Here is a 22,201-nt window from a genome sequence, read left to right as displayed (position 1 = left end):
AATTTCAAGACCTGGTTTTTCTATAAACCTGTGAAATCTAAGAAATTAAACATACACCTTATTAGTGAGAATGATAAAAAGCAAACAGTTCTTGTTTGGATCATTATCATATGTACATATATGAGCATGGTGTTTTTCCTCAAAACGAAGGGAAAAAAAAGCTTTAATTTGATGATGCTTACCAAAAGCCTAAATGCTCGTTTTATTTGCTCAAAAAAATTTACATTTCCAGGACATTATACCATGGAAATAATCAAGGATTTATGCAAAGGATATTAAGCTTATTTATAACACCAAAATATTACTAAGTTATAGACAGTTACATAAATATAACAAATAATAATGGACTGGTCAAAATAAAGAATGAGGCACTCTTTGATGGATTTAAAAACAATAAATAACACGGAAGAGTATAATAACAAGATGCAAAGCTGTGTGGACAGCATAATCCCAATTTTATAAGAAATTAATTAAATAGTAAGACTAGAATGACAGACACCAAACATTTATACTGGTTTTTTTCTGACACAAGGATTTAAGGGATTTATTTTTCCCTTCAAGTAATTCAATTCACCATAACTTTCAGAAATAAATAGTTATTATTCTAGCAAGCAAGAGAAAACAGCCTAATATAAAAAGACACTTAGTTTTGCAATTAACTATCCCTTTTCTCATCTTGGTTAAAAAGCTTACTCTAAGTTAAAAAAGATACAAATAGGTTTAAGATTTATGTCCAATTCAATAGATGTTACTACACATAAAATAGACAATCAAGGACCTACTGATAACACAGGGAACTATATTCAATATCTTGTAATAACCTATAATGAAAAAGGATTTGAGAAAGAATATATAAATATATATGTGTATGTGTATATATGGATGTATAACTGAATCACTTTGATACACACCTGAAACTAATAGAACACTGTAAAACAACTATACTTCAATTTTTTTTTTATAAAACAGATGCCATAAATAAGCAATCTGAAGAACTAGTACCTTCCCTTTGGTAGCAAACTACTTAAAGAGAGAGCCAGAAGTGATCTGAGAACGGTGCTTAGAAAGTAACCAAAGTATCAAAGCAAGAAAACTTCACCATCACTAAACTGGAAAATCCTCTTAAGCAGTATCACATGGTATGTCATACCATGATCTCACTTTGTCATGCTGACCAAAGAACAGATACATAAAAGGCATTCAGTAAAGCACAGGCGAGTCTGTCTGAACTCATATATCACACGAGGGAACTCACTCACTCACCATTTACAGTTTCTCTATCAGGAACAACATTACCGTTTAATTACACACAATAACTAAGATTCACACTCGGTTGGGGTAAGTTTTGTTGGCATTTACCTGCTGCTGCCCTTGCTGAGCCTGTGGGGTGGTCTGCTGATTAGCAGAATTTGTTGCTGCAGCAGCGGCGGCGGCTTGCTGCTGGAAAAGACTGGCAGGGTAGACCCCCCAGGGAGTAACTCCGTAATACTGGGGAGGGACCACAGCCGGGCCTAAAAATAGCAAGAGAAAGGTAAGAAAAATTTAGATTATTAACAATCAGAGTTTCCAAAGACTATATTTGATTCACCAGACACTGCTGTAAAATATTAATATATTGATTCATTTTAGCTAATCATGAATTCTTTTTTTTAAAAACAGAAAATATTCTATGTGATTCCCACACCAAAGTCCCCTAAAGTCAGCAATATACTCCAGGCCTAGAGAAAGAAGCTGGGGAAGGACCAAGCATTGGAGATATTGAAAGGGAGTATAACTGATAAAATTGGAAGAAACTAAGAACAGATGGAGGAATTGGCCTTGGTCAAGAAGGCAAAGGTGTGTTTTTACCGAGAAAGAAAAAATATATATAGGATAGATATAGACAAAGTTTGCTACTAAAAGGGAAATGGAAAGTCTGTATGCTTAAAGTGATGGAACACAGCGAAAGATGAAGCTGCACCCTGCTTTCAGTCTAAGGACGACACCTGAAGTGACTGATGGGGACAGGGATCTTGGTGCTTCATTAACTCCAGAAGCATGAAAATCCATCAGTTGTCTGACAACAAAGCCCAGACACGCCACTGAACTTCCACGGCTCAAATTTGAAGAAGCTTGTTTTTCCCATCTCTATTTTTAATGTCACAATAAGCATTCAACGTAACTACATTTAGATATTGGAATGTGAAATTTTAAACTTAAGTCAAAGCTGAAAACAGACGGAAATGGAAAAAAAAAAAGACACCTCGACTTCTCACAGACCTGAGTATTCTATACAAAACTGAGCGTTCTGTTTTAACCTCTTTGACAACAAGCTACCACTGCAGTCTCTGCCAAACAGAACAAGCAGGAGAGAAGTTAACAGAGCTATGCGGACAGCAACCTAGGTGGGGCAAAAATCTAAACCACAGAATTCTCTGAAGCTGGTGGCTAGAAACATCAAGGCTCATTTGTCAACCAAGACAAGGGCACAAAGCCAGCATCTCACATGTGTGGGAACACATATCTAATGAGAATTTTCCTAGTTAAAGCAAAGTTTCAAATATTTGCAACTTGATTAAATAATATCTGCACTTTTCAGTGAAATTCCATAGACCTGTTTCAAATACATCCATTCTGACATAGTAGCCAATCCTGTAAAAATATGTATTTCATTAAGTCAAAAAAAACTGGTTCATGTTTTTGCTTCTCCATTAAATTCTAAAACACAAATAAGTCAAATTATATTACTGTCCAATATTACTATGACATTTCTTTTCTTTTTAACTCTGACATTTCTAATTTGGCATTTTCTGTATCTGTAGTCTTAGATGAGATCAAGAATCTGTTTATAAAGGTGCCCATGGTCAAACACAGTGCAAAATGGTGCAAAATGAAGGTGCTGCTTAGGAAGGCTATGCTACATCATTTTTTAATAATAAGCAAATAAGTTAAAAATTTTTAAACATGTGGGCATGTTTGGCTCAGGATGCATCATTAATTGAGCTTGATTCCCTCAGGATGTCTGTTTCAATTTCTGTGGATTAACATTCCACAAGAATATGCAGTTTTAGTTTATAACAGTTTAGTTAACATTTCTGCTCTGTGTGAAAGCACTTAATTCATTTTCCATTTGGCTCAGATGATAAGTACAAAAGCAAGATTCTCATCATCAAACTATGATCTCACTGAGGACAACTTTTGTCATCTCTAAGACTGGTTCTTTGTTTCAAATAACATATGGTAAGTCAGTAGAGCAAAGTTAGTAAAGGAAAGAAGTACAAAAAAGATAATTCAAGACAACATGGACAGTATATGACAGTGCAGTACATGCACAGGCTTTGAGCTAGATCTGACTTAAATCTCAACTCTGTAACATTTAAATTATGTGACCTCTACTACCCAAAGTAATCTACAAAATTAATGTCATTCATATCAAATTACCCATGACATTTTTCACAGACCTGGAACAAATAACCCTAAAATTTATATAGAACCAGGAAAGACTCAAAATTGCCAAAACAATTTTGAGAAAAATAACGAAGCAGGAAGCATAATCCTGCCAGATTTCGGACAATACTACAAGGCGACAGTAATCAAAACTGCATGGTACTGGCACAAAAACAGACATACAGACACCAGTGGGACAGAAGGGAGAACCTAGAAATAAACCCTCACACCTACAGTCAATTAGTCTTCAACAAAGGAGGCAAAAATACACAATGGAAAAAGGACAGTCTCTTCACCAAACAGTGCCGGGAAAAGTTGAACAGCCACATGAAAATAAATGAATTTAGAACACATTCTCAGACTGTACAAAATGTCTTAAAGACTTAAGATATGACACCATAAAACTCCTAGAAGAGAACACAGGCAAAACATTCTAACATAAATCATACCACTGTTTTCTTAGGTCAGTCTCCCAAAGCAATAGAAATGAAAATAAAAACAAACAAAAGGGACACAGTCATGTTTACATACACAAGCAAATAAATACAAAGTGATAAGAGAAAGAGTGAGGACAGGTTAACAAAGGACGCTTTCTACAGGTGACAATACCAGCTAAGAAGCTTCCCAGGCAAAGTATGGGGAAAGAGTTTACTCTAGAGGACTAAGGAGACCGTAATGTCTAAAGACGCAGAGGCCTAAACCAGTGCGGTGTGTGTAGCAAACCAAAATCAATTTAATACTGCTAGAATGTATGATATGAGACCCAGGGCGGCGGGGGGGCCCTGCCGGGTAGAAGTGGTGCACATGTGGAGATGCTCGTATAGTCATGGAAAGACTGCTATACATAGTGGGTCCCAATCCTCACCAATCCTTAGAATGTCATGGTAGCTCCTTTCAAGTACTGATTTCAAGGAACAATCCACCATCACCACCCAAGTAATTTGGAACGACCAGCCATGCTGACGTTATCTGCAGTGTACTGTATTAGGTAGGTAAGACAGAAATCAATAAAGGATTTAAGTAGAAGGGTGACATAGATTTGTGTTTGAGACTGTTTTCTCAAACAATCTAGGTGGGTGAACGAGGGAGAAAAAGGAAGAAAGCTGGTAAAATATAAGAGAGAACAGCTGTAAAAGTCTAGGTAAAGATTAAAGGATCTGCCATAGTAGGAAGATATAAGCAAGGGGAGAAATTCCCAAAATATATATGAGCAACTGGTGACTCAGTGGAGCAAAAATATCTATACAGTAACACATCACTGTAAATGAATTAATTAATTTAGGAAGTGGTCTAAAGCAGAGGTCCCCAACTCCCAGCCTGCAGTCTGTTAGGCACTAGGCCACACAGCAGGAGGTGAGCAGCAGGCAAGTGAGCCAAGCTTCATCTGCCAGTCACCATCGCTTACATTAGAGCCTGAACCACTCACCCCACTGCCCAGCCCCTACCTCCCACCATCTATGGAAAAACTGTCTTCCACGAAACTGGTCCCTGATGCCAAAAATGTTGGCGACAAGAGGCCTAAAGGCATTTGCACCAAGCCAAAGAAAAAAGACAGGAGGTAGCTGATTAACCTCATTTTAAATATGTTTAAATCTGAGGTTATAGATGGGCAGAGATATTTAGCTGGCAGATAGACGGTCCTGGAAATCAGGAGAGAAATATCCACTGGAAACACGGATTTGTAAAAGAGTATAAAAAATGAATGCCCATCAAAGGGACTTCTTTTAGCAGGTGAGAAAATCCCTCGTGGCAAAACGTCTCACCTAGCGTCGCTGCTGCAGCCAATCCAGCTGTGTAGGGATCCGTCCCTGGGGGAGCAGCACTGATGATATATGGGTTGGGGACGAATGCAGCGGGAGCTAAACCTGCTGAAAACATACCTGTCAGTAAAAACAAACTTGACTAAAACAAACCTACCAAACTCCTACACAGTCTGGCTAAATATTCTGTGGGGAGGAGAAAAAAGAGAAGCTACAATAGGTTGAGTAAAGTGGACTTTCAAAAAGATAATACCTGTACTAAAGATTATGGTGGCATCCATCTATCATCTTTTTTTAATAACCTCTGCTAAAGATTACAATTAAAACTACTAAGCAGTTTTAAATTTAGCACAATTTCTAAAAGACTAATGAAATTATAATAGGTTAAAATAAAGTGATTTAAAACAGTTTGTAATGGGATGGAGGGAAGTATTTATTTCCATTTAAACAATTCTCCTGTTCTCCTCAAAGAAAATGTATGCCTATTTATAAAGACTACTATCTGTAAGTACAAATTAAATCAGACCCAGGCAAAGGTCTAGACTTAATACAGGTGACCCTTTGACAACACAGGGGATAGGGGTGCAGACATCTACACAGCCAGAAATTCATGTGTAACTTTAAAATCAGCCCTCCATAGCCACACTTCAGCATCAACGATTCAACCAAGGATCAAGTAGTACTGTAGATCATATTTATTGAAAAAAATTCATATATAAGTGGACCTGCACAGCTTAATCCCATGTTGTTCAAGGGCCACCTATATAACTAGGCTAGAAGCGTCTTTTCTTCCACAGCATTTCACAATCCGTGATGGGTGATTTTCTATCTATTCAATCATGTCATTTTAACCACCCCCCTTTATAAAATTTGTACTTGTATAGCACTATTTCAAAAAGACCCCAAAAAAGCTGTTGGGGGGGGGGGGGGGGGGCGGGGAGGAGTCCAGTGTCAGCAGTAAGACAAAAATATGTTCCATAAGATAAAAAATATGTTAATATCAAGACATTAACAAGTACAACAGGTACAGAGCAACTTTAAAAACCAGTGATTATGATACAACTTTTTAAATTTTTCAACACATGCTACTTGGAAAATAGGTTTACAGGTACTACTTGCCACCTAATAAGATGTGATGTTGAGACACCCATAGTCTATATATGCTCAACAAGCACAAAATTGTTATTTAAGTTCATCCAAACCTACCAAGAGAGCTGATGCTAGTCACTACTACAGGAAATACTTTACATCCTGAAACAGCTGGCAGAGCAATAACAGGATACTAAGAAATCTTATGAGTTAGGTCTAGAAAAATAAGAAGGTGGCTAAAGACAACTGGACAAGAGTTAGAGGCCGTTGACTCTGAGATCTGTCAGGACTTTCAGTCAGTCCATACTAGCTGGGTTCCACAGCAGCCACTGTCCTAAGGTGGGGCCACCCCTACAAGGCAGCCTCTGGCTTAAGGACTTACCGATGTGGGGTTGATGCGCGGCTGCTAACGCATACTGCTGCTGCTGAGCGGCTGTCAACTGCTGGACAGCAAGCGCATTGGGTCTTTGGAACAGCTGAGGGAAGAAAAGGGCATGATGAGGTTAGAGAACCAATCTAATGAAGGAATGTTAAAGCCTCTCTGAATAAAAGTTTCCATAAACTCTTGTTTAGACATGATGCTTTTAACAAGAATGTTCTCATGCTCTACTCCACTCCCTTGGTATCTATGATGCTTCATACTTCTGTTTTCCCTCTACTACTCTGGCTCAATTTGGTGAGCCCAGTTCCCACGTGCTGACTACTTGCTTCACAGGTTATCTGTCCCCTGAACCATAAACATACATACAAATGCCCTAACGGTTGTTTCAGGTCTGAGGGCGCTGCCTGATCCAGAGCAAGCCAGAAACTAAACAAATGTACTACAAATGACTTACCTCACTGCACCGAGTGCTGTTATCTCCCTTTAGTTCTTTTGAGAACTCCACAAACACTCTGAAATAATCCTCATCTACTCACATTTTAGACAGGAAAAGGGAAAGTTTTCATTTCATCCCCTGGCTGTCTCTTCTGGGGAAAATACTGAATATCTTCCTCAACTAGTGGTTTATAAAAACAGGTCAAGTGGACAATGTGTAACTTTCAGGGGCTTCCGAATTTCCTAGGATACCAATCCTTTTACATGTGAGAAATAAAACAATAGAAGTATAGCTGCTACTAACAAAACTTGGATTATGAGCTTAGTTTCCAAGAAAAGGAAAGGAATTCAAAGGTCTTGACAGTAAGAATATCCTAAGATTCTCTCTTATTACAAAGTCAATCATTCATTTTAAATTATTTTTGAATCAAAACCTGATAGGCACTGTGCAAGGAACTAAGTTTACAACACTAAATAAAATGTTCATACAGTTTAATAGGAACAATACTGGTACCAAGAAAGGGGATACCTGATTTTGGATTGCCCTGATATGCCTCCTTCCAAGGAGTTATATACTGAAGACGTCTTTATTTACTGAAATCAGACTGGGAGAATTTACTGCTGGGACTTCCCTACAAAGGACCTTCAACCTACCTACTCTTTCTACAGGACTTTTCAGGGGTTAGGCTAACATCACTGGATGATATACAACACATACCGTGGATCTTGAACCACGGATGTCTTCATAAAGAAACCTGTTTTGGACTGTAGGTGATAATGTCATTCTGACAACTCAATTTAATTACTGTCACAACTGAACTTTGATTCAGTTGTGGTGAACCTGACTGTTATGATTTGGTTACTTCTCTGCCTCAAGTATAAAAACAGACTGACTTTAATTTTTTTTCTAAAGGTGAATAGTCTGAACATACTGACCAACTTCACCTGTTACCTCTCTCTATATATATATATATTTATCTTTCTAAAAACCAGAGTAAAATAAGTGTCTGCTTTCAGAGTATGAATGTCAAAAGTAACCATGTAGTACAGGTTTCAAAAATGCTTTATACAGCTTTTTTTATTTTCAAAGGTTAAAGAAAAGGAAAACTTCATTATAGTGCTGGTAAAAAAAACAGCTCTACTTCATAAGCACTGATTAAATGTCAAGCATTCAAAAGAAATACAGGACTCTACTGGGAAATATATCAAAACAACTGTTCATTCCAGGAAGGGAGCCAACCAGTACTATTTGGTAACTACAATCTTGTGATCATCGCCAAGTTGGTTTGGTTTCACCTGAAGGATAGTGCCTCGTACTCCTCCTACCAACAGCTCTCCCCAAACCCGTCCCTTCAAGAGGCGCATCCAGGAGGCAGAAAACAAGTAAAACAGTAGAGAGTTGTCCAAATTTTTTCCAAGACTGTAAAAACACCTCCTAGTTCCACTAGGTATCTACCATCTATTCAATGGGTCTCTGGAATTTTCCTAGCCTAAACCTTTTGAAATATTTAACATCTCAGACAATGCTCATGCTAGCCTCTTCCCTCTACCTTTCTTGGCCCTGCTGCAAATAAAATAACTCATTTCACTCAACAAATTTTTTTTGAGCACTATTAGCTAGGCTCTGTGACATGAAGCTAGGAGAATGATACTGTGTTCAGAATGTAACTCTTGAGGTTATCTTGACTTACTAACCAAAAACAGTACTTTAACACCATTCCATTATGACTTAACCTCACTTTGTATGTTTTTAACATTTTTTAACATTTCATGTAACATTACATGCATGTACTGTATCTGTAAATATATATATACACACACACACACACACACACACATACATATATACACACACACACACACACACAGTTTATGAATAAAAGTAACCACTCCACGTAACATTAGTTTGGGGTTCTCACTACTGTGTTACCACATTGAACACTGGGACTAATTAATAATTTTAACTAGAAACATATAGGCCTTATAACTGCTCCCATATATCCTATGTTTGAGAGTTGATTAATGTGTTCATGATTGTGACAGAGAAGGAATTATTTTGAGTGCCTTCTGCAGTAAACAATTAAACATAAGTAAACTATACATCAACAGCAGACAGATTTCATCATAGCATAAATTACAGCAATTCTGGCACATTCTCGCATGTAACCAGTCCAATATTAACTGGAAATATAGGTTATTAAAAAAACAAAACTGGGTAACTGCCAAGTGAAAGGTTCCAGAGGATCCTGAACAACGCATACAAATGCGTTGTTTAGCACTGGGCAAAGTGCTAAACTCTGTCCCTTTCTCACCTCAAAATAAAACGTACTGCCAGGCCTGACTTCTTACGAGTTTAAGGCAATATGCCTAGTGGAGAGCGGATAAAAGCACAGACTCTGGGGCCAGAAAACCTGGACTGGTATCTCAGGTCCACCACTGACCCTGTGTGCAGGACGCTGGGAAGCAAAGTCACTTTGTGCCTCACTCTCTTCCTCTCTCTAAAGATGGACAATAAAGATCTAACTCATAAGGTTGTTTGCTAACTATTAAAATCAATACACATAGAAGTCCTCTCTATGTGATACTCTTTCTGATGAATGTGGCAAGCACCCCCAAACACAGACACAGCCCTTCTGTGGGCCACCTCTTATAGTGCGTCATGTAGCAAGGCAGTCCGGGAAGGGACAAAGAAAGCAGAAGGCAATACTCTTCCGAGTCAGGTGGCACTGACATATATACACTGCTAAGTCACTTCAGTCGTGTCCGACTCTGTGCAATCCCACAGATGGCACCCCACCAGGGTCCCCCGTCCCTGGGACTCTCCAGGCAAGAACACTGGAGTGGGTTGCCATTTCCTTCTCCAATGCAGGAAAGTGAAAAGTGAAAGTGAAGTCACTCAGTCGTGTCTGACTCTTAGTGGCCCCATGAACTACAGCCTACCAGGCTCCTCCGTCCATGGGATTTTCCAGGCAAGAGTACTGGAGTGGGGTGCCATTGCCTTCTCCAATATATACACCATCATGTGTAAAACAGATAACTAGCGGGAAGCTGTTGTATAACACAGGAAGCCCAGCCTGGTGCTTTGTGACAACCTAGAGGGGTGGGATGGGGGGATGGGGGTACTCAACAGGGAGGGGAGTTATATATCTATATATATATAATTATGACCTATTTGTGATGATATACGGCAGACACCACAACATCGTATAGTAAAAAAATTAAAATGCTAATAGCATACACAACAAACTAACAAAAGTGATAAAAAGGATGAAAGCAGGAGTGGAAAGAAGAATAACAACTGTTCATCTTTTTACATTGTTTTGATTTTTTGAACCATGTGAATGCTACTACCTATTCAAAAATTAAATGTTAAAAAGTATACAAAATAGACCCCCCAAAAAAACTTCTGAGCAGTGTTAAAGTCAAAGTCCTGCTGAGTTCATGAGCACCACCTGCTTTAGGTCACAAAGAAGAAAGAAAAACCTTTTTGTTTTTGTTGTTGATAAGTAATTTTAAAACATATACCATGCTAAAAAAAACTATGAATGCAGTTAAACCTGAAGGTGAGACAGCTCCACACACAGAGTTTTATGTTTCTAGAACCAGGTCCAAAGCAAAGCACGAGGAGCCAGAAACTGAGACAAAGGTGTCTGCAGAGCAGGGTTTAAGACCTTCAGGAAGTCTCCGAGCGTCTCGATGTCTTAATTTTCTTATCTATAAAAATGGCTGCCCTACCTGACAAGGCTATTGCCAGAATTCATGGAGAAAAGCCTTTTAAACACTAAGAGTATTACATCAATAGTGGGGCTATAAATTTTAAAGAAAAAATTATATTCTGGCGCTAGTCCTCAGTATATGAAATTTTTGAAAATCTGCTACTGTCTATAGCCTCTAGATCAAAGTTCATTTTTGATCAGGTTATCTGAACAGTTGCAATAGTTAACATATAATTATAATGATTTTTAGTATAACAGGTACATACAAACTATGCTGCCAAACTTAAAAAAAAATTCACATTTCTTTAGCAGATGAAGAATCTGATTTCAAAATAAATGACTTCTAAATAAGTGAGGAAAACAAAATACAGCCTTTCATCAAGCAAATTATTATCTTTAGAGGAAAATCATATTCTAAAATTTCATCAAAGAACAATAAAGGTATGTTTCAAATGACCTAACTGCTAGCTACTAAAGTCGGCATTTCAACAGTGACTATACACATGACGCTGACAAAATAATCTTCCTCTCATTTATAAATGAAAAGAAAGCCAAGAATTTTAAATACCTATATTAAAACTATGCAAACTCAGTCTCATAAGAATGACATTTAAATCACTACCACACGTTAAAAAGCAATGCATGCCAACTTCCTCTGCCATCTGACTAAGGCTTTCAGTGTATTGCTTCTTTGTTAAAAATTCACGCTTAACAGATTAGAGTTTCAGTACATCAGTACGCAATTTTGTAACGCATGCCACATTATTAGGCCATTTTTACAGTAACTGAACCCTAAAATAAAGAACGTCAACAATTAACCAGATTAACCCACCTGATTATCAACTTAATCTTGGCTGTGGTCTCTGTTACTAGGTTGTAATACAATGAAACCTAGCAATAATTTTCTAGAATATATTTAGATGAACAGAGATAATTTCATGGCCATTTACTATGCAAGCATCATAACTCAAAACAGTATGAACACATTACATATGAACTGTTCACTGTGTTTTCCAGGATTAAAGAGAAGACAATGAGGACAAAGTAAGGAGAGTGGTATCAATGAGATTTCAAACCACCCTAAATTAAAGGTTCCTAACCCCAGACCTTTGTACTTGAGGCAAGCAAAATTACTGTCAGGAAATTTAGCATGCCCTTCAGTTATTATCATAGGCAACAAACCACATTAAATTTAGCCACACTTCTGTGATTCGATCACAAATAGAAATCATGTATTTTCATATTACTTTACAACTGCTAGACATCTCACAATCTTGTTTATGCTCACCACCATGGCCAGTACAACTACGTCTATCTCATGCATCATATGAAAAAGAAGCAAACACCCATCATTCAATTTGCTTTTAAATACTGTTATAGCTATTTTTATATAATTGGCTTCTTTTGTAATCATACTTACATTATACATTTTAAGACAGTATTCTAAGAATTCAGTCTGAGATCTTACCTAACTGCCAAGGCACCATAAAAGGAATCCCTGCTATAAATACATCTTAGGTTAAGATGATGGTTTACAGTGATTAGATAAGTAGCTTAGTTATCCAAAACCAAAGTATCCCTAAAGACAGTTAGTCTGTAATGAACTGAATGAAAAATATCTTCCCTATATTTTCAGGATGCTCTATATTATGTATCTAATTACAGGCTGATATTAACAGTCTTATGAAACCAACTTATTACCCCAAATGAAATGAAATAGGACACAAGAAGGATTTACTTTGTCAACTATCAAACCAGATCCACTCATAAGATCATCAACATACCCTACCAATTATAGCAAATAACTCCAAAACTCCCAACTTAAAAAAAAAAAAAAACTGATGCCCATTTAAGAAAGCCATGATAAAAGAGCAAAATATATAGAAAAATACGTGCTACACTACATGTTTAGTTCAACCCTCACAATCATTAATATTGTCTGTACTCAGTCCTGGCTCTTAATGCCTGTGACCTGGACTCAGTAACCAAATCCATCTATTTCTGTTTCCCTTTTATGTGTACCTTCTACTCTTACTAACCTATGATCACACCATCGTCATTTCCATCTCCATAACTCTGTTCTCTTAACTGCAGGAATATATATTCCATCTCTCATCCAAGTTAGGTCTATACAAACTTGGTCCTCAATGAGCCTTCCCCTGGTCTGATAGGATTCTTGACCAATCAATTTAACATTTAGTAGCTCAACTGTTCCAGAACTGTTTTATATACTGTAAGACTATTATGAACATTAGCTCTGTTCATTACGGACAAAACCTAAAGTCCCTGCAAGGATACAACAGTCAATAGTTAACTGACTAATATGGACAAAAGAATGTCTAAAACTGCTTCTAAGCTAACACTGCACGAAAAAAGTAAATCATGTTAATTCAGTCATCACTTCTTAAAATGCCTTGTTAATGCCTGTACGACAGCACAGCAAAGTTGGTAAGACTCACAACACTATCTATGTAACCTCACAAGTCACTTTTTTTCAACCTCAACTACCATCCAGGGTGACTATTTCTATATTACCTATTGAACATGTATGTTAATGTCTAATTTTAAGCTCTTAGTTTACTATTTTCTCCACTGGAGTTTTCATTCTTTTCCTGGTATAAGTAAGTCTTGCAAAGCACAGCTCAAGATCCATGTCTTCTGTAAGTCCTTCCTTGCCCAGCAAACACTATGCTCTCTCTAGGATGTGGGCATAAATAGTCTCATCACTTGTCATCAAGTATTTCCTTACACTATCTAAATGACCAAATGAGCCACAATAACTAAACTGAGAACCATGGGGTTGGGGGAAGTCTGTTCCATTCATGAGAGATATGCCTGACTACAGGTAACAACAAAAAATAAGAACAGAAGGTTATAATCTGCAATCCACAGATCTGTGATCTCCCTCAAGTTATGCACAAAATTGAGTCTCAAAAGAATCGTGTTTTTTTTGATGTGAGGACTACGGCTTTTAATCAGATGGCAAAAGAGGGCTGTGACACTAAAAAGGTGAAGTACTGATTCAGGAAATAAATGTCCTGGCTATTAAAAAGGTCCCATTATTCACCTATGATAAACAATCTAATGGGCTAGACCTAAAGGACTCACATATTAGAATACATGCAAGACCTCAAAGAGTGGCCTTCAGACCTCTCCCAAGGCTAGCTTTCAACCTTAGTTTGATGAGGTATATTAAACACAGGGGATGTTCTGAGATAATGTAACAGGGGTGTGGAAAAGGTTCCCTGAAAACTTGGTCCATCAAAGCAAAAGCAGAGGACACAGAGAGATCAAGACTCCATCTTACCCTCTAGGTGATTACAATCTAGCAGAGGATTATCAGACAAGGAGACACCATGACTCTTTCTCTTAGAGGAAGCGCAAGGCACTACAGTGACAGAAATGACTTTTTGATTTAGAGATCAAGAAAGGTAACCAAAAAAAAGGGGGTAATATATAGCACTGGACCTTGAAGAATGAGAACCATTTTAATTATTAGAAATGGAAAGAGGAATAAAATCTAATGAAAAGCAAAAGGGTAAAAAGGGATTAGAAGGATAAAGTGTAGAAACAAACACCAATTTCCAGTAGAGAAAGGGTTCTTCCATCTTAATAACTACTGGCTTTTATGCAGCAGCCTTTGGGAAGTTAAGGGTCCTAAAGAGTCTTGGGTCAATGATTTCTAGGCAGGCTATCAGTACACCCAGTATAAGAATGTGTACAGCCATCTACTCAAAATAGCAAGAATTATGAGCCCATGGGACAAAATAACAATAAACACATCCTATGACGGTGTAACTGTGTAACAATGACCCTATATTGCAGCAACCAAGACATGCATGGGAAGTCAGAATTCAACCACAGTTCAACTTGCAAAATAATGGCATTCGCTTCCAAAAACTGCTGAAATGTGATCCATGGTGAAGGCACCCCAGGTTTTATAAGTCAGAGCAGGTGGTGTCTTTGATGTAGTTGTGTGAACTATTTGTGGGCATGCAAAAGTACATTTCTGTTCAAGTTCTAATAATTATCCAGCCTCCTCAAAAATTGGTAGAATTACTCTGAAACCCAAGTTCAGTAAATCAAAAGTGAATCACAACTTTAATTACGAGGTAACAATTAAATGACAGAGAATCAGATTGTCATTCATAAGAGGTTAGAGACAAACACTTCTTAAATAACAAGCCAAGAGTCAGATTGGGTTCGATTGGGAATGGAAGCTAAGAACCAAAAATGGCTGCAGATCTAAGGGTTGCCAGGGGAAGTTCAATGAGACAATAAAAGAAAGAATTCAGATAAAAATTTTTGAGATAACTAGGTTACAGGAACTTGATTAGAAACAGCCTAAACTTAACATACCTCAATTTTGATAGAGAAATTACTACACTAATATTCTAAACTGGACAAGTTCAAGTCTACACAGTAATAGTGTGTTTGCTGATATGCCACAAAGTATCTTTAAATCGAGTATTTCCTCAGCATCTGAAGTAATTTCTGACTCCATTCAACACTACTATTTTGAGGATTCATTGTGAAAAAAAAATGCAAAATTAAATAAATAAATAAGACAAAAAGCAAAGAAAGTCCAATTTCCATGGAAAAGTGAGCATATTTCTTGGGAACTACAGGGAGAACAGTGCATACTGTTCGTTCACACTCTCTAGAAAAAGACTTTGTTAATTACACCTAGTATATCCAACTGATAGGAACACAGAGTGCATGCACATCACATCATCTCTTAAAGGGGTTTGTTTCTGTAAACTTCACATGGTTAATGGTATTATCCAGCTATCTATGAAGCAAAATTCACTTAAAATCAGCCATTAAAGGGACAGTGTGGTACAATTTGATCTACAAAGACCATAAGTCAACTTTCCTCATAGATATATAATTTCTAAACTACAAAATGAGATTTTAACTTTTCAAACCTAGAAATGTATATGTATGCTCCAGACTAAAATTAAGGAGTATGAGAAACTGATGGCCCATCAAATTGCTTGAGGCCACAAAGGAGAACTTGTGGAACTTAACATGAACAAGAAGTTACCTGCCCCCTTTTCATTAATTTGGCTAATTTTCCTTAAAAAAAGAAAAAAATTAAAAAGAAGAATCTGTAAACTCTAGAGAGAGTCACAGTGCCTTCAAAACCAGAGGCACACATAAAATATATTCCAAGGACTTACAAATAAAAGAAGAGCCAAATAATTTCACTGCAGATTTTATTTTGAGTGCTATGTGTTTTTCCCCTAATCACATTCTAACTCTTTTGAAAGGTATGACATATGTCTGTTATCTATAGTAACTCACTTAATTAAAAGACAAGACTAATAAGACATCTGGCACTGGACTCCTGACAGTGGCAGACAACAGAGTCTACTATTTTAAAAACAAAAACCAACAGCATTATAATCACATTAATCTTCAGTGAGATTAACATTCAAGAGGATTGTGTCACAGGAGGTAACACCACCACACCCCGTCCCCAGGCCCTGATAAAAGAGAGGAGCCAAAGGAATTCACACAGAGCAGGGTAGTCTCCTGCCAACAAACCTCAGCATGGGAATCATGCTGGAGGGGAAGATGCAAAGGCTTTATAATCCACATCACTGTTGGGTAAATAAGGACTGGCCATCAAAAGCCTAAAATATTGCCACCCTCCTCCCATCCCCCCATTCTCAGTTACTTGAATAATGCTGCTGCCTGGAGGGAGAGCATAGAGAGTGACAGAGACACACACAGTACCTGTTGTTGAGAATTGTAGTCAAAAAGTCCCACAGTTGCTGCTGCTGAGTCCACAGGTACCTGCGTGCCTGAATAATCAAACTGAAGAGGCTCCATGCCCACATGTTCCATGGGGTCCAAGGGGACACTCTGGGACTCCATGTTGGAGAAATCCTCCACAGGCTTGGCACCATTGGTGCTGGTCAGCTGGGCTAAACCCTCAGAACCATTCTGGTTTGGACCCAGAAGATCCACTTCATTAGCAGAGTTCTGGCAATTACCAGGGGTACGGCTAAACAGAGAAAGTAAAGGGCATTAAACCTTATTTTAAGTGGGGAGGGACACTACACCAACCTAAGTTTAAGGACAATGTCCTTGACACAGCTTATTACCAACAGTATTTAAAACTATTTTGAAAAAATGACCAGAGACCCTTTATGGTGCTTACATGTTACATCCTATAAAACGACTCTTCTATTGCTTGCCTTCCCACAACCCACCCCTTAAATTTACATTAACTGCTATTAATTTACCATCTCTTTTACCAAGGGGCCCAGATGTGAGGAAAACTGGATGAACTTGGGGGGGGGGGGGGGGAATCACTCTGTGGTATTCATGAAAGCAAGGATCCCAAAATACAGGTAGCAAAACATGCCCCCCAAAAGCAACATCCTACTCTTTTAAACAGTCAATAGACAAAGTAGTTTCTAGAGAAAGTTCCACATCTGAGAATAATTCTATTCAAAAAAAATTTTTTAATAGGTGAAAAATTTTTGTTTGTATTTCCTAGGTACCACTGGCCAACGATAAAACTGACTCCCCTTTTCCTTTCAAAGAAACCAGAATCAAACCATTATAAAACAGTACAAAATAAATTCACTTTTTAGGATAAGCTCCTGCTAAGGAATCAACTCTAAGAATTAAAAGTAATATGAGGATGTAATTTATCATCCGAACCAGGACACTCCTAAGAACAAAAAAGGGAAGTATTAATAAATATCTTGGGACAGAGGTATAAACAAATACTGTCCTGGGCAACCCAGGACACATGATCACCCTATGCAAAAAGACAGCAGAACTATTTAATTCTAATTCAGATTAATATTGAATAATATTATATTCTAGTCAGGGAAATATAGCCTGTGACTACATTCTTAGCCTAAAAGAAATCCTACAGCTGGTACAAATTAAAGCTCTTGTAGTTCCTTAACACACACACACACCCCCTACTACTACCATCTGCCCTGGAGTCAAATACCACAAAACAATACCACAAGCTGCTTGAGATTCAGGATGGAGGGATACCCAAACTCATCTGAAAGACCTGAGGTAAGTGTTTATGCTATGACTCAAATTTCTTACAAAGACTAATTCTTTATACCCATGAGATGCAAAAATTAATTTAGGAAGATTAAACAAATTAAACATTGTTCTAAAAGGAATGACCCCACACACACACAATATTTTTATTTTGACTTTGCAGATTATTAGGATAAAGGATGCTGTGTGTGTGTGTGTTTAGACACACATTGGCTTTAGACTAAAATTATTAAAAATTAAATTCTCTACTGGGCATCAGTGACTGAGGATAAAAATCCTTAGTCAAAATTTAAAAAAAAATTAAAACTCACATACCATCATGTAACAAAGAATACTTGCCAAATGTGGAAGACAAATATGGTATCATTAATACTGTGCATATTAAAATTACAGGGTTAAAACTTGCATATCAATTATGACCAGAGATGGAATGAGAGGCCTCCATGGAAGGAATATGATTAAGAACAAGTCACTTTAGCTGTATCTCCGGTTCTTCAAAATGAAGAAAACGATACCTGCCTACCTCAAAGGGAGCTTATGAGTCTCAAGTGAAATAATACTTAACTGATCTCTTTTCACTCTTCCTTAATATGCCACAGTAATATGACACACTTCCGTTAGTAACCATAATTTCTCCCAAGATAATGATTTGGGAGAAATCCCAAGGTGCTCATCCAGGTGATGTTGAAATTTGAGAATCAATGAACTGATCTTTATGAAATCATTCTGCGAATTATAGAGCTCCACACAAATGGAAAGTCTATTGTTTTGGCAAAACATCAGGTATGGACAGATCTTAAAAAGTTTCACCTTAACAGTTCATACAATTTTTGTGGTATGGCCTACACTAGTCCCAGTTCTTTAAAAAGACACGTAGGGAGGGAAAAAGAAAACTAAAATCAAAATAAAACTAAATCAAAACAAAAACCCATAGCCCCCACTCAAAAATCAGAAGTGTAAAACATACAAACCTAAAATCTTTGACGTCTGCGTCAATCCCATTCTGCACTGGTAAACCATTGGTCTTGTCCATCACATCACCCTCCTCCTTCAAATCTCCTAGCTTATCTCCATCAAACGTACCCTTGTTCTTCTTTTCACCTTTGTCGTTTTCATCACTGTCTGCATCCCTTGGGCCCTGTTTAAAAAATAGCTTCAGCTTCACTAATCATCATCAACTAATAATAGCGGGCAACCACCGTGGACACCAGACTACACTAGATGCTAATTAGAACAGGATAGTATCCATGACCTTTCAAGACATTACAATCTAATTAACAGACAACACAGAGGCAGGAACACTGCAGAAAGTCTTGCCAAATGGGGGAGACAGACATACAGTTATGTTACAGAGTTTAGGACAGTCTTATCATGCCCAATGTCCCACCACCCCATTTTTTTTCCTTTCTACCAAAAGCCCAACCACAACTTTGTATTTCTTAGTTCCATTTCTCTACTCTAAAATCTAACTCTCTAGAATAGCATGGTTCCTAATAATCCCCAGGAATTATAGCTAATATTATACTTGGGAAGTATTAAGCCTACAAAATTAATTTCCTACTTCTATTGCCTATGTAAACGCCTCCCTTACTTCTGAATATTGAATTAAGTGTGGTCTAACATCATTCCAATTCCATTACTCTATACACTTCATGTTGGGATATATGCCCTGCCAATTTGAACCATCACCACCCCAATTCCACCCAATGTCTCACCGCTTACTGAAACAATAAATCACTAATCATCCTTAACTTGAATTTTTTAAATCCTTCAGAACATGTTAAATCTAACTAAAATTCTTTCACAAAGAGTACTCTAAGTATTTAGTTGTCATCCACCGCCTGTCCGTACGTACCAAGGATTACATGGGAGCATATTAAGGCAAATCACTGATGCAACAGAGTTTATCTCTGAAGTACTTCAAACTAAAAAGACTGAAAGATTGGACCTAAATGGACCGATGCAGTGCCAAGCACACCGATGTCCTGTTTCTTAAAGAAATTAAGTCTGTCTCCTCTTACCAACCACCTAAGTTAAGACATGGACTTTTAAAGCAAATGTGTCTTGATTTTCAGAATGAAAAGGTTTGGTATAGTGACTTGACATGGTATAGCAAGCTTTGCAAAACCTTACCCAAGGGTTAAATAATTTTTGCTTTTGTAAAACCAGAGAGAGGTAAGTAATCTTGCCTGTCTCCATTACTGACTTCTGTTTTAAGAAAGAAACAAACAGACCTAGACCAAAAGAAAGCTCCTGGTAAAAGGTAAGATCCAATCAAAAGATGATGAGAACTACTGCTCAGCATCTCCAGTCGCCACAACCAAATTTCAGTGGGGAGGGTGAGGACCATAAATGGAAGATAAAGCAGCAGACACAGCTGTGAATGGTAGGCCTGCAAATGCAAAATAAAAAGATGCTCTCAAAGTAGTTCTTAGCCACCCTGACACAAAAAGACCAGACACAGGGACACTTGACAATCTTAGACCTTTCAACAACCAATTCAAAGCCCATTTTGCTTTTAAAACCACCCTCTGCTCAAAAGTAACAGAAAAAGAAAGACTTCATGGCTAATATGAATAAAGGAACATATACCAGAAGGAATTCAGAAAGGATATACCACTTAGTTTCATGTAGCAGCAAGATGGTAAACTATAGTCTGGCAGCAAATGAGATCTAACGTTCACATCTTCAAAGTGTAACACTGATACTGGTCCAAAGAGTAAATGAGAGCCAATTAAGCATGACACTGAGATCCCAAGCCAGACAAAGCATGCCAGGATTCTAAAGACAGAAAGAGCTTTCAAAATGTCCAGAAATAAAAGCTCCCTCTTCCTGCAAAGGTAAAACTGACAGAAGCTATGTGGTAATTTTCACATCCCCAACACTGAATACACTGCAGGACAGAAGTTCAAAAAATAAGATAAAAAAACAAACAGAAAAAAGTCCTGCAAAACTGAACTGCTAAAATAAGAAGGATCCTCCCATTCTATTTATCATCAGGTAAGAGTCCAAGAGGTGGTAATGAACAAGTCCACCTGAATTAGACCCCACTAACGTCAATAATTTTTAAAGGTATTTTAGGATCATCCCACCAACACACTTAAATAATCTTCCACAAATCTACAAATCAAGTCACTGGCTCAGGAGTGGCAGGGAGTTCAGCTCCAGTTTCTCACGAGGAGTTCAAACAGTCTACAGGAAAAAAAAATGGTAAGGAAATGCAATAAAGCAGCAGTAGGACTTTTCACCAAGCAAATAATCTGGGTACAGAAGAGGCTCACTCACCAAATCAACATTTTTCATAATCTTTCCTCAGTGACCCTTTACAAGGGCTTGCTGAGAAGCTGCTCCCCCTGTAAGCCAACTGCCCTGACCTGAACACTTACTTTCTCAATTATACTGCCAAGGGCTAGATTTTCAAAGATGTCCCTGGGATGGGCTGTTTTTTGTCCATGTTATACAGTCTATTTACATAAAATAGTTACCTGGTTTTCTACTCCGACTAGGCTATTAATGCCTCAGCAAAACAGAACAGGTAGGATGACTTCCATACCTGATTTGGATGGGTTATAGGGGATATTTCTATTAGGCAGAAAGTCATGAAGATGAACATTTATGATGTGTAAACTTTTCTGTACATGGGTCATAAAAGTTTTAACAAATTCAGTAAATCAACAAAAGCACTAAGTTAAAACAGTTGACATGAAGTCTGATTTATGAATGACACCAAGAGCATAAGTGGGAAGCTATCTTGTCAAAAGTCTGCTATTAAAAGAGAATATAGAATACAGAGTTGGGGATCATAAAAATGGTCTCTTAGAAATCTGAGGACCCTAGTGAGAGAGAATAAGGGTATATTTGGGCTGCTCTGTTTTATGGAGTTGTAAAGTTTTTTTTTTAATGTTTAAGGTAAGGTATTCTTTTAGGAAAATACTAACCCAGATTGCACAGAACCTACAGTCTATCTCAACTGTTAACACTTACTGGACTTTGGACAGGTCATTAAACCTGAGTCTGAGTTGTCTTATCTATAAAAAGGGACCATTTTGTTTAAAACAAAGTAGTAAACATCAATGAAATGATGTATATGTAAAAGTTTATTATAAAGTAAAAAACACTGTATACAAGTATGACACTAGTGAAAACTATGCACTGGGAGAGTATTTCTTACGTAACATTGTAATACTAACATTAAAAATGAAGGTTCCCATTAAGTGGTTTAACTCAAAAGAAAGTGTACAGCCTATCGGCCCTCCCAGATATACTGTCCTTTGCACAATGCAGTGGCTCTATGGTTGGTATCAAACATCACAATCTTTTAAAAATTTGCAAGTGACTGGGCTTTCTCGAGA

At 37.5% G+C, this 22,201-nt stretch overlaps 1 protein-coding gene across 24 annotated transcripts in view; it reads right to left on the bottom strand.

Annotated features, from left to right (window-relative positions):
• Positions 1-22,201, bottom strand: part of PUM1 (pumilio RNA binding family member 1) — a 128,532-nt gene that overhangs the window by 40,035 nt on the left and 66,296 nt on the right. For 12 of the 24 annotated variants that reach the window (XM_055573875.1, XM_055573874.1, XM_055573878.1 and 9 more), the window contains 5 exons: positions 18,821-18,987; positions 16,551-16,821; positions 6,658-6,751; positions 5,190-5,306; positions 1,360-1,511 (listed from right to left, as the gene is read on the bottom strand). In XM_055573875.1, the coding sequence (XP_055429850.1) occupies positions 1,360-1,511; positions 5,190-5,306; positions 6,658-6,751; positions 16,551-16,821; positions 18,821-18,987 (801 nt within the window). The remainder of the gene's footprint in view (positions 1-1,359; positions 1,512-5,189; positions 5,307-6,657; positions 6,752-16,550; positions 16,822-18,820; positions 18,988-22,201) is intronic. The other 12 variants (XM_055573880.1, XM_055573884.1, XM_055573883.1 and 9 more) reach the window with 6 other exon arrangements.

The sequence above is a fragment of the Bubalus kerabau genome, chromosome 3 (genome assembly GCF_029407905.1).
Source record: "Bubalus kerabau isolate K-KA32 ecotype Philippines breed swamp buffalo chromosome 3, PCC_UOA_SB_1v2, whole genome shotgun sequence".
Classification (NCBI taxonomy): domain Eukaryota; kingdom Metazoa; phylum Chordata; class Mammalia; order Artiodactyla; family Bovidae; genus Bubalus; species Bubalus kerabau.
This window is presented reverse-complemented; position numbering and strand designations above follow the sequence as displayed.